Raw genomic sequence first — 15,935 nt, 5'->3', positions numbered from 1 at the left:
CCTCCCCTCCCGGCGCGCCGCGGTGCCGGGCGCCGCGCAGCGCCCGCGCGGGCCGCCAGGGGGCGCCGCCCGGGCGCGGCGGCCGTGAGGCGGCGGCGGCGGGATGGTGGAGAAGGAGGAGGGCGGCCCCGGCGGCATCAGCGAGGAGGAGGCGGCGCAGTATGACCGGCAGATCCGGCTCTGGGGGCTCGAGGCCCAGAAGCGGTCAGCGAGGCGGGGGGCGGCTCGGGGGAGGCTGTAGGGGCCTGCGGGCGGGGGGGCCCTTGTAGGTGTCGGGGGTCCCTCAGCGCTTGGGGGGGGGCGGCGGCATTTGGGGGGGCTGTATTGATTTGGAGGGGCGCTGAATGGGTTTGGGGGGGCTACAGCGTTTTGGAGGCCCCTGCAGCATTTTGGGAGGCTCTGTGGGGGTTTGGGGGCTCTACAGCGGTTTGGGGGGCCCTGCGTGGGTTGATGGGGGCCTTGCAGTATTTGGGGGGGCTCTGCAGGGGTTTGGGGGACTCTACAGTGTTTGAGGAGGCCCTGTAGTGGCTTGGGGGGGCTTGTATGGGTTAAGTGGTCCTCACAGTGTGTGGTAGGGGCCTGTAGGGGCTTGGGGGGGACCCTAATGCAGTGACCGCAGTTACTGTGGGGTATCTGCAGGAGGTTTGCAGGGGCTTGAGAAGGGTCTGTATAGCTGGTGGTGTGTATGGGGGCATGCGAGGTCTATAGGAGCCTGTGGAGGTCTAGAAGGTCTCTAGAAGTCTCAGGGCTCTGGGGAGCTGAAGAAGGAGGAGATGGGGTTGGGACAGTAGGAGATGGGGGAGGCAAGGCTTGGGGCACCTGGGAGAGGGGTTTGGGGAAATGGGGGCCCCAGGAAGGAAGCTGCCAGTTTGGGAGGCAGTGGCTGGTGTTGCAGGGGGTGGCAGGGTAGCATACGGGGTGGGAAAGTGGGAGGAGGTGCTCAGGGAGATGGTGGCAGAAGGGCAGGAGAAAAACCCTGTGGTGGCCCGGCGTGAGATGTCGATCTTTGTGCTGCTGCTGGCACCCTGAGAGAAGTTTTAAACCTCGTCTGTGGAAATCCTGGGCAGTTGCCCTGCTTGTGCACGCATCACACATGTAGGACAGTGTTGACAGAGATGTGGGAGCCCTGGCTAGCAGCTGCCTGGGAGACTGCTTGGTTCTCCAGCCACACACAGTCGCTGTGCAGCAGGCTGGTGAGAGCTGTAAGCTGTACCCCTTTGTGTGTCCCTAGTTCCTCACAGTTCCTGCACAGTTCAGGCTGGAAAATCTTACCCAAACTGGAGCCCAGTGATAATGCACGTTTGGTGAAAATCGTGCCTCCTTAGGTTGAAGATAACAAAAATATTGACCGTATCTACAAGAGAGTCTGATCCACTACTTAGTTTCTATTGTTAAAGTCTTCTCATTCATTCCCAGCTGGGATTGCCGAGCATCTGCTTCCACCTGCTGGTTCTCTGCTAAAGAGCCTCTTATTCAGCCCATATCTTCTCTGTGAGGCCTCTTCAGCTTTCAAGTTATCTTTGCAGCCCTTTACTGCAGCCTGTCCAGGTTTCTGCCAGCTTTAAATTTCTTAGATGTTACCTTGAAAATAGCAATAGTATGTGTATGGGAGAAGATGGAGCGGACCTGAAATAGGGGCACAAATATAATGGTGCTGCTAGATGCAGAGTGAAAGCAAGCATGGAAATAGACCGTGAGGCCAAAAAGCACCCATCAGTGACCTCCTGACTTAACTGACCTACATGATAGAGCCACTCTATTTAACACTCTGGATGATTACTTATTAAGGTAGTCTAAATAAACTTGATTTTGTTAGAAAAACAATGCAACCTAGTCAATCAAAAGAATGCTAAGGAAAAAATTATTTAAATTGATTTTAAAAAGCAAGGAAAGTCAGCATTCAGCTATTCTGAGAACTTAGAAATTGCATACATTAACTTGGTCTCATAATAAATATTTGCAAAGAAATAATTTCCATTAATTATATCATGCTATTAATTTTATATATATCCCAATCAGTTGGCATGTAACCCAGTGCACCTTCAGTGGGTGAGGTTGAGGTCCAGGCCTCAGCTGGACTATTAGAATTTGCTATTAGGAACCTCAAACTGTGGTGTTGTAGTGAACCTGTGAGTCCACCCCTTGTTCTCTGAAAAGCAATACGAGGCCTTATCAGTGCATACTGATTTTAGTCTCTCTTTCAAAGCTGCAAATAATCTATTTTCTGTGAATTATCTGGATTACTGACGCCCAACAGCTCCCATCTCTCTTCCTTTTCTTCCGTATCAGGTATCGTGGTTAAATCTATACCTCTACTCTTTTCCCTGATGCTGCTGTGAAACTTTCAGGTCCTGCCAGACATGTTTGGCTCTCCTGTAATGATCCTGGGCTTCTCCCATTTTGCCTGGGCCAAGTGAATATTTGGCTGTAGCTCAACTTTCCCCACGGTTCAGGACTTCTGTGAATGCCCAGCATGCATATCTGCCTCCTTAGTTAAGTTTTCCCAACTGGGAGGTGATGGTGATTTCGGAGGCAGTGGTTCCATCCCTGGTGGCAGGGATGCTACTTTACTAGCGCAGCTTTCCTCTTTGGTCATTGAATGTATTTTTCACCCTGTTGTGTTTTGTCCGTGAGCACTGTGGTTGATTCCCCTTCTCCCTGGGGACGTGGTGCTCCAGTGAAGCCGTTAACGGTGACCAAGTGTTTCCACTGCAGGTTACGAGCTTCCCGGGTGTTGCTGGTGGGGATGAAAGGCCTTGGAGCAGAAGTGGCAAAGAATCTCATCCTGGCAGGTGTCAAAGGCCTGACCATGCTGGACCATCAGCAGGTGGGAGCTTCAGGCTTCTCTCTTCCTTGTGGCTGCAGTGCTGGCCAGTGGGGGGTGAGGGGATGGTTAGCAAAGCTCCCAAAGCCTACTGGGGACTGGTAGGTGTGTGGAGGGGGTAGGGTGTCTGAGCTCGAGGACTTCTTCATTGCTTACTGGAGTAGGGGTTTTGTGGTGGGGGTGTGTGTATGTGTATGTCTTTGGGGAGGGGGTATAGGGGGCATGTAGTGTCTGTAGAGAGAAATCCCATACCCGTGCACTTTTAGTCATTGGTGCGCCTCCTTATGACAAGCATGGAATTAAATTTGAGAGAGGCATAAGCAGACTGTACTCATCTGCACTCTGTCAAGCTGAGGGCTGAGCTGCAGGCTCCCCAGTTTCTCCCCTGCTATCTTGCCTGCAGACATGTGGCTGTGTACCCTGATCTGAGAAGCCTGTTCTCATAGTCTCGCGCTTATTTCTGGGAGTGTGTGGCCTTTCTCTAGCAGGTCTCCACCCAGGCCTCTCCCCTCTATCTTGGTCTGAACAGCCCCTTTCTGTGTTTATCTAGGGCTTTGCAGGTGTTTAACAGACTGTAACAGTGTGTGAAAAGCAGCTAGGGCTCCGCTCGTGCCTCGGATCGTGCCTCGGATCGCATGGAACCCGGGCCTCTAAATAGAGTCTGTGGTTGAGCGTTTAGTCTGCCTCTGTCAAATGTGCAGCAGGTTTCTATTCGTGGTCCAGAGCCTTGTGCCCTGCAGTTCACTCTGCTGTCACAGGAGATGGGAGGCCCAGGGATGACTGAAATTGGTAGGTGCCGCACAGCGTACGAAACCCTCCTCTGCGTTTGGAAGAGGCGCAGGCAAGGATGTGTAAGGTGCTCAGGGAGCCTTCAGCAGGGTTTGAGGGATGAGCATTTGAGGGATTTTGTATGCATAGTGTTTCTGGTGCGAGTTTGTGGCAGTACTGGCTGCTCCAGGGCCAGACAGAGCCGGGGGGGGGGGGGTTGTGCAGGAGCCTCAGTTGCGGCTGCTTGTTTTTCCAGTGAGTGCAGCCGCTAGGTCGCAGTGCCGGACTGCTGCAGCCGTGGTGCCCGCTGTGGTAGCTTGGTGTCTCCTCGGGCACAAGAGGGAGCTCTGAGCTCAGGAGCGGGCGAAGTGATCTGCAAGGTCTGAGAATCGGCCTGGGAGCAAGGAGTGCAAAAAATGTGAGGGTGCTGCCTGCTGTTTGTCCTGCCTGTTCCTCTGAAAAGCGGACGTGGAGACCTCTGTTGTTCTTGAAGCAGAGATGAATACTTGGTGCAGTTGAAGGGTTATGAAGGGAGAACACGTAAGGAGGGATCCAAGCGGTCACTGTGCAATAGTATCTGCTGGAATGGTCCCATCTTAAAAACCTCAAATCTGCCCTTCCTTCCTGGAGAAGGCAGTGGTCCTATCCCTGGATCCTTCCTCCTAATGAGACTTTTCTCTGGTTATCTTGCAATGAGCCTTTTAACACTCCTGCTGCAAGGATAGCACTGGTTAGCTGTCCCTTTTCAGCTATGTGAGTTCCCATTTACAATGTATCTGCTGTAATTCTCCTGTGGGTGTTGCTGCCCTGTGTGATTCTGGGAACAGTTAACAGCACAGGGAAGACTCATCTCTCTCCATTTTCTCCTATTTCAGGTTTCTCAAGAGGACACTAGAGCTCAGTTCCTGATCCCTGTGGGTTCCTTGGGCCGCAATAGAGCTGAAGCATCTTTGGAGCGGGCGCAGAGTCTCAATCCCATGGTGGACGTGAAAGCTGATCCTGAGAACGTAGAGAACAAGCCAGAAGAGTTCTTCACCCAGTTTGATGCAGTAAGTGCCATGAGGGGAAAAGGTCAGAGGAAGAGAGACTTAGCAGTTGTTGACTTACCTACAGTTAAGTTGTATTGGTTGGTCTTAAGTTGTCTTGAACTGATTTGACTGAAGTGGTACAAATGCTTGTATGAGTGCTCCTGCATCAGTTTAAAACTGCTACAATTCAGTTGCATGCTGAGTCACCAAGGCACGTTTACATCTGTGAAAATATTTCTTCATGGTGGTTTGTATTGATATGTTGGACTCAGGAAAAAAGCTTTGAACTGGTGCTGGTGTAGCATTGTTGGGAGAGCAGAGACTAAATGGTGAGGGAATAGGAAAAAGAATTTGAGAGCAATCAGAACCATACAGGTCTTGGGACAATACCTCGCTAATTGCTCTTTTTGTTCTGGACAAGAGTGGTTACATTAGCTCAAAGTTTTGGGAGTAAAATATTGGGCTGTGTATCCTTGAGCCTCATGTAGTTGAGTTTCTGCAGAACGGCTTGCTTAGCGTGTGCATGTTTAGCTGCTTCTCAGCACAAGTTGTAATGCTGCAGTTACAGGTTGGTCTGGCTGATTGTTCATAAATGGCATCTGTTCCCCTTCTGGTCTCTGTAGGTTGCATCAGACAGTGGCTGCCTGCTGACAGCTTTCTGGGTGTGATGTGATAGTAATTCTAGTAACTGCAGTGTGCATGTTTTCCCAATTCTGCTCTCTGTGCTCATATTGGATTATGAAAATCAGACAGCAGCTTTGAAAGGAAGAAAGCAGACTGTCTTGGGAGAACGAGGAGCACATCCAGGTCTCACCGCTCATGTGAATCAACTGCCTGTTCCTGTCTTCTCTGGTTGACTGCAGGGTGTCAACCTGAAGCTGGCAGATGGGGGGGGGGGGGGGGGGAATGTAAGGGATTGTGCTTGCAGCAAGAAATAGCTGTTAAGTGGGACATAAAGCTCTCTGACTATTTAGTAATAGTGTGCCCCTGTAGGGAGCTGTTCGAGGGTATGTACCCTGCTCAGTTCCCAGGATGGGACAGGCCCTGAATTTCAATTACATGGAAAATATCTGCATTTAGCTTTGTTGCCAAATTCTTGCCTCCAGGAACCATCCTGTTTTGTCCAGAAACTTGATTCTGCTACCCCTAACCTCCTAATTATCCCTGGAGAGGAGACTCCTGGAATTACCCAGTGTTTTCATCAGAATTTAGTGTGACAGGAAGGAAAATTGATAATTGCTCTGAGTACTGTTCAGTGTCCCACTGTGAATGAAATGACAGTTCTACCTGAAACCTTCCTAACTGTCCAGGAAGGGAAGGAAGATTTCACACCCCAGCATGGAATAACAATCCCCAGCAGCTCCCCTGAGGAGGGAGGGGGTGCGAGTTGGTAAACGTTCAACTTCTGCTAAGAATGACAACTCTGTGCCTGCAGGTCTGCCTAACGTGCTGCTCCCGGGATGTTATGGTGAAGATTGACCAGATTTGCCACAAGAATAGCATCAAGTTCTTCACTGGTGATGTCTTCGGTTACCATGGCTATATGTTTACCAACCTGGGGGAGCACGAGTTTGTGGAGTGAGTCCAGGTTTTGGGGCCTAGACTGGGCAGGTGGTAAGAGGAGAACTGGGTGCGTAGAAGGGTCATAGGAGGTCTGTGATGGGCCTCAGATGGCATGGCATAGCCAGTGCTGAGCTCTGGAAAAGGTGTGGCTGGAGCTCCGGGTGTTTGGTTTGTCACACCATTCCTGCTGTGAGCCAGTCTGCTTGCGCAAAACTTCTGTGCTGGGCTTGTGTTTTGTCTGCAGTAGCCTTTGCCTCGTTGGGGGAAGCTGCCTGCTTCTGGGCTCTGCAGGCATTAAATCTTGCAGACTCCACTGAAAGACACTAAGCATCTGCTAAATCTGCTCTTTGCAACTGAGCAGCACAATGAGTACAGATCTTGGCCTCCTCCCTGCTAGAGAGCAGCTCTGTTAAATTTTTCCTCGCCTTTCTGCAGAGAGAAAACCAAGGTCACCAAAGTCAGCCCAGGAGTGGAAGATGGGCCGGACACCAAGAAAACCAAGCTTGATTCATCAGAGACAACCATGGTGAAAAAGGTACATGGGAAAGCCCCTGTAGAGAGCTGTGAGGCCCAAGGCACGAGGAAGCTTTATGCCTGCAGATAGCCATACGCTAGAGTGGTACGTCGCATGCTTGTATCTTGTGTCCCCCAAGGCAAAAGCAAGGAGATGGTTTAGGAAGTGGAGAGAAGACTTTGGGGCATGCAAGTTTGGCCTGAGAAGAACAGAAGAGTTATTCTGGTAGTTCATCCACTACCAGAATAGGCTATTTTGAGCCTCATCATGATGGGTAGGATGGAGGGCTGGAGGCTTTTTAGACATTCCAGGTGGGTTTCAAGCGTGTCATGAGTGGGATCTTTACATTGCATTGCTGTTTAGTCCTTGCTGGCAGGTGATAAATTCACAGTGCTTTGTGGAGGCCTGCTGCTCATCTTTTGGGATCGTGTTGGAGTTTGGGAGGGCACGTTTTAGCTACTGTGAAATTTTCATGCAAATACAGTTGTTGCGTGTGCGTGTGAGGTTCAGCTTACTCAGCAGCATCTCAGGACTCTGGAGCTATGTTGAATGTGGACACTGATGGACACTGATTGCACCACTGTTGGTTTGAGTGCTCTCGCCTCAGTAAAGGCTGTTTTCTTTCCTGTGTGGTTGTGGCTATACTGGTATAAAGCACCTTTATACTGGTGTAACTGCCTTTGTGGGGGAAGGGGAGCTGAAACAGCCTTAACTAGGGGCTCCAGCTTTTGTGTGTCAGCAAGGTCTTTGCACCCGAATGGAGAGGCCATAAAAGCTGCATTGTTGCTGCTGTCAACTGATAGCTGAGCTCCCTTGTAAGTGTGACTTGTGGCCTGGGTGTGAAGGGTTTCCATGTCTTCAGGGGAATCTGCTCCAAAGCAAAGCTTTTCACATTCAAATGCCTCCGGCCTGGGCATTGTTTTGGTCTCACAGCTGGAAGTTTAACAGGGCAGTAAGTGCTCGCTGGCCCTGGAGTGGAAATCCCCTCTACTTTATCTGGCTATGAGGAGAATGCAAGCTGAGCCAGCAGATTAATGGCCTTTTGTGTCCCTTTCTCTTGCCCGTCAGTTACAGGGTGTTCAGTGCAGCTTCCCCCCACGCTGGCCTGGATTGGAAGGTATGGGAATATTCCCCAGATGCCGTTCAAGCCAGCTGTCGCCCTCCCACAATTGGGGTTGCGATTCCGAGCATTACGGGCTCAGGTTTAAGATACAGCGAATTCCTGCAGATAGTTTCTGAGATGCCAGTGCCTTGAACAAGCTCTATGGAGTATGGAACTAAAAGTCTCGTGGAGCACTGCCGCTTCCTGCACCTCCTGAATGACTTTGAGCCCGTGGTGTGCTGTAACAGTCTGGCATTTGGAATATGAGGACGATCTGATAGATCCCTGCTAGGAGACAAGGTCCACAGATTCCTGCTGATTGAGTTAGGGATGTGTGTAGGTTGAAGTGATGGAGCAGTGAGGTGGAACGCAACAACTGGGGTTAATGCTGCGTGCCAGAAGGGGCCAGGGCTCTGCTAGGCCTTTCTCTGGTCTGTTCGTGGTCTGATCAGTGACTCCCAAGAGCAGGTCCTCCAAGCAGGGCAGGGTTTGTGTCAGTGAGAGTTTCAAACCTTAGCTTAGGTTCTTCCTTCTTTGTTTTTTTAGTGCCTTTGAGGATTGGAGTTGGTGTTTCTAAAGATTCTGGAGTTGGGCCAACATAGAGTGCTTTGTAAACTCCATCCTGGGCTAAGCCAAAGGCTGGCTAAGACTCTGAGGGCTGGTTATCATTACCTTAAAATGTTTTAATTAGGAGAGTGAGTCACTGAAACATTCTCCTGTTGGGCTGCAACCCAGAAGCTTTGCAGAGACGTGGTTCTAGGGCTTTGCGTGATGACTGGATGCTGAGGACAGTGTGCTGTGCAAATGCACGAAGAGTTGGGTAGTCTTGGTCTCCTTCTGTCTCCCTCCTGCCCTCTGGCAGAAGCTATGTGAAAAAGCTGATTATCTTTCCATGGGCAGGCATGTGCTCTCGCTGCTGCAGACCAGCTCGTGACCTGGCTCCTGTGCCCATCTCCATATGGGGCATCAGGCCTTGCTTGGCAGGCCTGCCATCCAGTTGCTGAGTTGCACGGGGGGCGCACGCGAGAGCTGGCCTGCCCCACTGGCCAGACACTGACAGGCCAACACAAACAAGCAGCAGCATGTCATGCCCTAGTGCTGACAAAGGGGAGAAGAATGCAGCCTTTGTTCACAGCCCTTGCGTTGCTGCTCACCAGCATTTAATTTACTGACCTCATCTCAAAGAGACCCTTGTGCTGTCAAGCCTGGGCTGTGGCACCACCAAATGGAGCACTGAAACCATTTCTGCCACTCAACAGCCCCACCACATGGTTTCCTGACCTGGTGCAGCAGCAGCCCCCTGCACCAGACAGCACGTCCCGTGGGGTCTGCAATGCTGACCCCTCTCCCCAGCGCTAGTGGAGGCTGTTGGGGTAGGCACTGACTCGTGGGACAGGTCCTGCACTGAGCAGAGAGGGAGTCACTGGGCAGGAGCGGAGAAGCAAAAGCAGGCCTGTAGGAGCAAGCTGAAGAATAGCAGCTGGTAGGTGCTAGAGGGGACCCCTGGGCAGACCAGGCTGAGCCAGAAGAGAGACATTCCTGTGAGATTTATGAGGGCTGTGGAAATAGGAGTAGCCTGAGCAATTTGGGTCCAGTCTGGCCCCACTGCGCAGGGTTGCTTTGACAGGGGAGGACACGCTGACTGGAAAGCTGCCCAGGGCTTTGCTCTGGGCTTTTGGCAGAGGTTGAGAGGGCTCCTCTTTGTTAGATGACCCCCCCCCCCCCAACAGATGCACTTGCTCTCCCATTGCAGCGGGTGGTTTTCTGCCAGCTTAAGGAGGCCCTGGCTGTTGACTGGAGCAGTGAGAAGGCAAAGGCAGCGCTGAAACGCACCACTCCGGATTACTTCCTGCTCCAAGGTAAGCAGTGACCTGTTCACTAGTGTGTGTGGTTCCTGCTGCCTTGAGGAGGCTTGTCTCCCTGACTCTTCCTGTTTCCCTGTGTCTCCTTTCCCCATCCTGGGATGCCAAGAGCTCTGCTCCCCCTTGCAAAGCTGTGGATTCTATACAGATCTGTGCGTTTGGCAGGACTGCCTCTCTGTCAGGACTGGGACCTTTTCATGCTGTCATCTTTGTCTGATGTCAGCTAGTTGCAAGACCAGGTGGACACTCCCCATCAGTGCTAAAATGTGCCTGGAAAGTGCCAAGCTCCGTTCAGTGAGTGAGCACGAGACGCTTCCTGTGGCAAGAGCTAGCTTTGATTTGTTGGCTTTGAGGTTATTGCGAGTTTGCCATAACTGCAGCAAGCTAAAAATACCTGGGCGACTGGAAACAGCCTTCTCCCTGGAACGGAAGTGCCCCACCAGCCCCAAGGGCACAGCTCAGCCCCATCATGTGGTTTGCTTGTCGCCCTCTCCCTCCAGCACAACTCTGCTCTGGTGGCAGGGCTTAAACAGGCTGCAGCCATGGTGAAGCAGGGTTTTCTGGTGAGGTTTGGTGCTGGCTCCCACATTAGTAATAGCCCTGCTTTCCCCTGAACACCGGGGGATATGGTGAGCCCCTCACATGGGCGGACAAGGAGAGATGAGTTAACAACAGCACTGCATGGGGGGAACCGGGTCTGTACGCTTCAGGGCTCAGACTTGTCTCCCTGTCTTGCCATAAGCTCTTGGCTCCTCTACTAGCTTGCTGGGCTCTGTTTGAGTTGCAGGTGTCTCCTGCCAAGATGTCTGTGGGAAGTCAGGCCTCAGTGAGCTATCCTGAGCGTTTCAGAGCCTGTCTCCTCCCCACACGGGGAAGGTTTGGAGCGTACTTCACGGGCTCATGCTGGCTACATGAGTCTTCTCTGTTAGGTGGACAGAACATTGCATTAAGGTAGCTTCCAGCTCAGAGCATGGGCAAGTGAATGTCTGACTGTGGTGCACCCTTTGGGGAGAGCCGGTGTGCTGTTCTGTGGCTTGGACAGCTGTTTCAGCGTGACAGCCCACAGTGGGGGCAGTGGACTCCGAAGCTGCCTTCCTGCTCTGCTGTGGAAGCTAATCAGCTGCCTGACTTTTACTTTTCAGTCGAAGTCCCTTTAACTGGGCTTTCAGCCATCTCCGTGGTCCCTGCTGCTCTCCCGAGGTGCTGGCTCTGTGTGGGAGGTGTCCTCTGCTTTTGACCTGCAGCCAACTGAGAAGTGCTGATGCTCCTAAAAGAAAAACGTGAAGTTGCTGCTCCTGTTTGCTTTTCCCTAGCTCACGGCAAGCACACTGGGCTTCTTGGCAGCTCTCCCAGCAGCCGCCTTGCATCCCCTCAGATGTGGTCAGGCAGGCATCTGCAGAGTGCCACCCTCCCCACTCCTCACCCGGATGCGTGGAGCCAGCAGTGGGCACAGGGCCCAGATAAACACCACTCTCCCCCTAGATCTGCTGGGGCTTGGAAGAAGTATCTTGGGGCCTAGCCTTTCTCTTCAGCTTCATTACCTGCTGCTACACAGAAATGTGCAAACCCAGGGCTTTTCCTGTCTGCGGGGTGAGGCCGTTATCTCAGTTAGCAGGCAGGCCAGTGTGTCAGCAGCATTCCCCGTCTGACCTGGTCAGAGCCGCCCTGGATTGCTGTGGTGTGAGGAATTGCTTGGCCTGACCATGACTGGAGACTGTTCCCCCAGGGAATCCTGCACGCCAAGGGCAGCAGGGCTTGGGATGGTGACAGCAGTCTGGTAGAGTCATTGGCTGAAAGCCCAGTCGGAGAAACTGGGATGGGTGCTTTTCCTTAGGGTGACTAACTGCGCTCACGTGGGTCCGAGCTGTGATGCTGTCTCCCTCTCCCAGTGCTGCTGAAATTCCGGACAGATAAAGGTCGAGATCCTTTGCCCCAAAGCTACGCCGAGGACTCCAAGCTGCTGCTCCAGATCCGCGATGACGTGCTGGACTCACTTGGCGTCAGTATGGACCTTCTGCCAGATGATTTCATCAGGTGTGTTGGGTGTAGCATTGTGGGATGAGGACAGCCCAGCCTAGTGTGGCTGGTGGCAAACGATCATGTCCCTGGCACATCACCAGCCACTAACTCTTGAGGGTGGCTGGGATTGTTCCTCCTGAGTAGCTTGCCAGGAGCTGTGCTCAATGGTGTAGGAGCTCAGGTAGTTTTCAGTTTCTTATCTGATACCTAGTTCACCACAAGCCTTTCAAAAGAGAGTACTAGGTATCCCATGGGAGGATGGCAGTCTACTCTTAAGGATGTGACCCTCAAAAAGAGCTGAGCTTTCTCATGCCTAGGCCTCACTGGACTGATATCCCCATAGGAGAGTCCTGATGGTGCAGCTTCTCCTGGCCGGTGGGCCCTCGGGGAATCGGAAGGCAGAGAAAGTTCATCCTCCTTGTGAGGCAGACTTCAGTGCTCTCCCACTGTGTGGGAGGCACGGCTCCTCTCCCAGGGTGGGTGTGCAGGATGCTCGCCTCTTGAGATCCTGGCCTGGCACTGTGCGCTGATCCTCCCCCGCTCACTGCGAATCCTGCTGAGCACCAAGGTTCAGCATTGCCGGTGACCGGAGCTGTCTGGCTGCACTGCCTGTGTGAGGGCTGTACGTCCTTGCATTTGCTCTGGGTCATCTTGCGCGCTGCCGGTTCCACCTCGCTGTGCAGGCCAGGGCGTTACACCCCAGCAGGGATTAATGGCTTGTTGGAGGAGGTCCACCTCCTTTCCCAAGGCCTTGGTGCTGTCCTGTGGGCCAAAAGCAGACGGTGCGTGACGCTGTCCCTGCTACTCCTGTCAGACTGGCTTGAATGAGGGCCAGACACCAGCCTGTTCTGCCAGACAGACTGTGGGACCCTGAACAGCTACGTATGGGCTGGGCCCAATCCCAGACAGCTCCACGGGGCCATGAGACCATGATGTAGTATATCCTCGGGTTGGGAAGGCCCTGTCTTAGCTGCCCCTCTCATGGCTGTTGCTGCAGCCCTGGGGCAGGGAGCTCCATGTCCTCACTGTGACACTGGGAAGTGGTGTCAACACAGGGGTATTTGCAGACCCTGTTGACTATGCCCCTTGGTGCAGGGCCTGGGAGGGTCCCTCTCACCCATGCACATTCACTGTGGCTGGGAACTCCCGGTTCCCCCTGCATGTTGCCACACGCCACCCAGCTGCCCTGCGTCTGGGAGTTTCATGTTGACCCCATGGGCCGTTGTGTGCCACCAGGAATGGTGAGAATGTGCCCCGGGCACATGGCACTATTCAAGGGTGCTATTTTTAGCAGGGTCACAGGAAGCATGCAGGGGGCTGGGATGGGATGCGTGTGTGTCTAATGAGAGCTTGGGGCGGAAGCAGCCTCGGTGTGTCCCTCCTCGAGTCCAGCTCGGCAGGGTGCCCAGCTCGGTCCAGCTGACTTCCCAGCCCCTCTCTGTCCCCATCATCCCCAGAGTCCTGGACTCAGTATCTTCTGGCTAGCATCTTGCAGCAAGGTGCACCTGCTCTGCCAGCCTCTGCCTGAGGGTCTCGCTGCTCTCCCAGTCTCTCTCTGCCTGACCCTGCAGAAGAGTGATGGTTGCAGCACCAGTCCCAGGGGCTGGACTTGGGGCAGAGATTGGAGTCCTGGGGCCCCTCTTGCATTCTGCCCTTCTTGCTGAGAAACCTCAGTCTCTGGGACCTGCTTGGTTAGACTGAGAAGCTTCTTGCCCTGCTTTGCAAGGAGCTAGAAGTCATGTTGGTGGCTGGCGTTTCCTCCTCTCTGGGAAGTCGGAACAGCCTGGGCATCCAAACTCTGGTTATTGACTCTGCCTTTTTTCCTTCTAGCTATTGCTTCTCTGAAATGACTCCTGTGTGTGCAGTGGTTGGAGGAGTCCTGGGGCAGGAGGTTGTCAAGGTAGCAGCTTTCTGGGGAGGCGATGTCTGTCAGGGTGGAGGAGGTTCTCTGGGGTGGGAGGTCTGCAGCCTCCCGGGTCCTTCCTGGGCTGCAGCGGGGTGGTGAGGCCAGCCAGCCACAGCACTTGGTGAAGGCTCAGGTCAGCAGACGCTCTTCCTTTTGGTCCATTGCTCCCCAAAGGCCCGTTTCCTGGGAAGCACCTGCCTTGCACCCTTGCCAGAGGAGGGGTCAGGCAGAGGCTCTGTGGTCCCGGCCTTGACTTCCTCCCCACCACCTGGCACAGCTGCGGGCCAGGGTCCCATTTCTGATGGCGAGGCTTGTGCAGCCCCGTGGATTCCCATCGCTGGGTGTGTCTGGAATCCCTGTCCAGCCCCGCTTTGTTGGAAGCACAATGTCCTTTGCCCTCACCTCACACTGCTTCTTCCTGCCCTCTGGGCCCAGCAACCTCAGCTGCCACACTTTGAAGTGTCTTGAGGTGTGCTGAGAGCGCAGGCTTGGCTTCCTGTATCGCTGCCGGGGGCCAGGGATCCTGCTTTCTCCGAGCCCCACGTAGCAGCAGGTGCCTGTTTTGCGGTGACAGGGGCACAGGGATGTGCCCACCGGGGAGGGTGGGGAGCAGCGCAGAGGGGAGCCGAGCTCTGTCTCCAGAATCCCAGGCCCTCTGCTCTGGGCTGATAAAAGCCTTCATTGGCAGGCAGGCTCTTAATGTCTCTCTGGCGTAGCCGCACCCTTCTCCTGGCAGGGAACGAAGCTTCCCTCCCTCAACCGGCTCCCAGACCCTGGTGTACCCTGGGCACTCCGTGAGCAGGAAGCCTCAGGCATGGCTTGTCACTATGTTGGTGGCCCCTGGGGCACTCGCTTTGACCTGCAGGCAGTGCTCGCTGTGCGAGGAGGTACCATTTCTCAGCCAGGCCCCCCACCTCCCTTTGTGGCTGAGGTTTCTCTGAAATAACTTGTGGCCCTTGCCTCATATAGGCAAGCAGCAGTGCTTGGGGAGGATTTGGGCTTCTGTGCCACCTGGCAGATGAAGTGTGAGGGACCTGTAGGCCTGGCTGTGGAGATGGGCCAGGTTTTTTCATGGACAGATCTGATTGTTCTAGTAACCAACTCTCCTTCTTCTCCCAGGCCCTGTCCCAGCGGGACCCACCCCACAACAACTTCTTCTTCTTCGATGGCATCAAAGGGAATGGGATTGTTGAGTGCCTGGGCCCCAAGTGAGTCCAGGACTGCCCCCAACCTGGACCCCACAGCCCAGGTCAGCATCAGGCTCGGGGGCTTCCCAGTCTTCGCCGCTGGTTTTGTCCCCAAACCGGGCAGTGTGCTTCCTGCTGCAGGGAGAGCCCTGAAGGGGACAGGACAGTGACTCCCTCCCAGAGCTTTGGTAACAGTTTCCTTAGACCAAATCTGGGGGGAGAGAGAGAGACAGTGGTCATCTACTTGTTCTGTACGGTTTTTGAGTTGTTTAATAAAATCTTATTTCCAAGGTGTTTATTCCAGGCTCTGGGGCTAGAGGTGACCCATAGCTCTGAGCTGGGTGCTGTTTGCACACAGGTAGGAAAAAGTCTGAGCCCAGCCTGGTTTATTCTGCCAAGACCGAGCCACCTCAAGCCCTGGCCTGAAGGAAAGGAAAGGTGCAAACAGGCAAAGGAATCCTTGGGGACCACAGTTCCCTGTTTGCAGGACTGGGGCCCTAATTGGTCATCTCCGGTGCAGCACAGCTCACCTGGCAGTGCAGTGCTTCTTCCCTACTCAAAGCATGATACTGCGGGTCTTTCCTGGCTGTGGGTATCACAAGAGTGCCCAGGGCATGTGGGGAGATGCAGAGGGTGCCAGCCTACTGCTCCTAGCTCTAGCTTTGGGAAGTAATTAGTGTTAAAATAGTCCTGCTAAGTACCACTTAGCAGGGAGGGGCCCGGCCTGGAGTCCAACTTTGACTCCAGGCCCAAGGCGAATGGCCAAGTTCGAGGCTTGGCTTCCTCCAGGGAGAGGACTGTACTGGGGCTGTCCACCTCTGCCAGGGACCAGTGTATGGAGAAACTGCCTCCTTGGGGGCAGAACACCCTGCCCCGGATCGCAGGGGGAAGTGAAGCTGCCGCTGTGGTGATGTCCCTGTACGTTCAGTGCTGGGAGTTATCTGCAGCGCTGTGGTGGAGAGCCCTGTGGCTTTCGGTTCTTGCTATTGCTGCCATGGCGGTCCGAGCATCTTCCACCCCCCACCCAGTGGCAACAGAGAACTACCATCTGCTTAAATTTATTTTATTGAAAAGAAACGTACAAAAAAAGTAACTGATCATGTACAGCAGGTGTGTTCCCAAATGTACAGTCTCCCCTCCTTCCCCTATGTACACAGTGCCT

General features: G+C 53.7%; 1 protein-coding gene across 1 annotated transcript; it reads left to right on the top strand.

Annotated features, from left to right (window-relative positions):
- The first annotated feature begins 31 nt into the window (after positions 1 to 31).
- On the top strand, positions 32 to 15,071 carry SAE1 (SUMO1 activating enzyme subunit 1). Its single transcript, XM_068909431.1, has 9 exons — positions 32 to 204; positions 2,716 to 2,827; positions 4,468 to 4,641; positions 6,056 to 6,198; positions 6,619 to 6,718; positions 9,553 to 9,658; positions 11,551 to 11,695; positions 13,511 to 13,580; positions 14,706 to 15,071. The coding sequence occupies exons 1-9, from the start codon at positions 104 to 106 to the stop codon at positions 14,796 to 14,798; spliced, it is 1,044 nt and encodes a 347-aa protein (XP_068765532.1). The 5' UTR covers positions 32 to 103; the 3' UTR covers positions 14,799 to 15,071.
- Positions 15,072 to 15,935: the final 864 nt, after the last annotated feature.

This window comes from Struthio camelus, chromosome 16, assembly GCF_040807025.1.
Source record: "Struthio camelus isolate bStrCam1 chromosome 16, bStrCam1.hap1, whole genome shotgun sequence".
Lineage (NCBI taxonomy): Eukaryota > Metazoa > Chordata > Aves > Struthioniformes > Struthionidae > Struthio > Struthio camelus.
This window is presented reverse-complemented; position numbering and strand designations above follow the sequence as displayed.

Excerpts from the sequence above, each read along its gene's own strand:
- SAE1 (XM_068909431.1), top strand. The coding sequence starts at position 104 with ATGGTGGAGAAGGAGGAGGGCGGCCCCGGCGGCATCAGCGAGGAGGAG. Across the intron at positions 205-2,715 it reads GGGCTCGAGGCCCAGAAGCG|GTTACGAGCTTCCCGGGTGT; the intron begins GTCAGCGAGGCG and ends TTTCCACTGCAG. Across the intron at positions 6,719-9,552 it reads AGACAACCATGGTGAAAAAG|CGGGTGGTTTTCTGCCAGCT; the intron begins GTACATGGGAAA and ends CTCCCATTGCAG.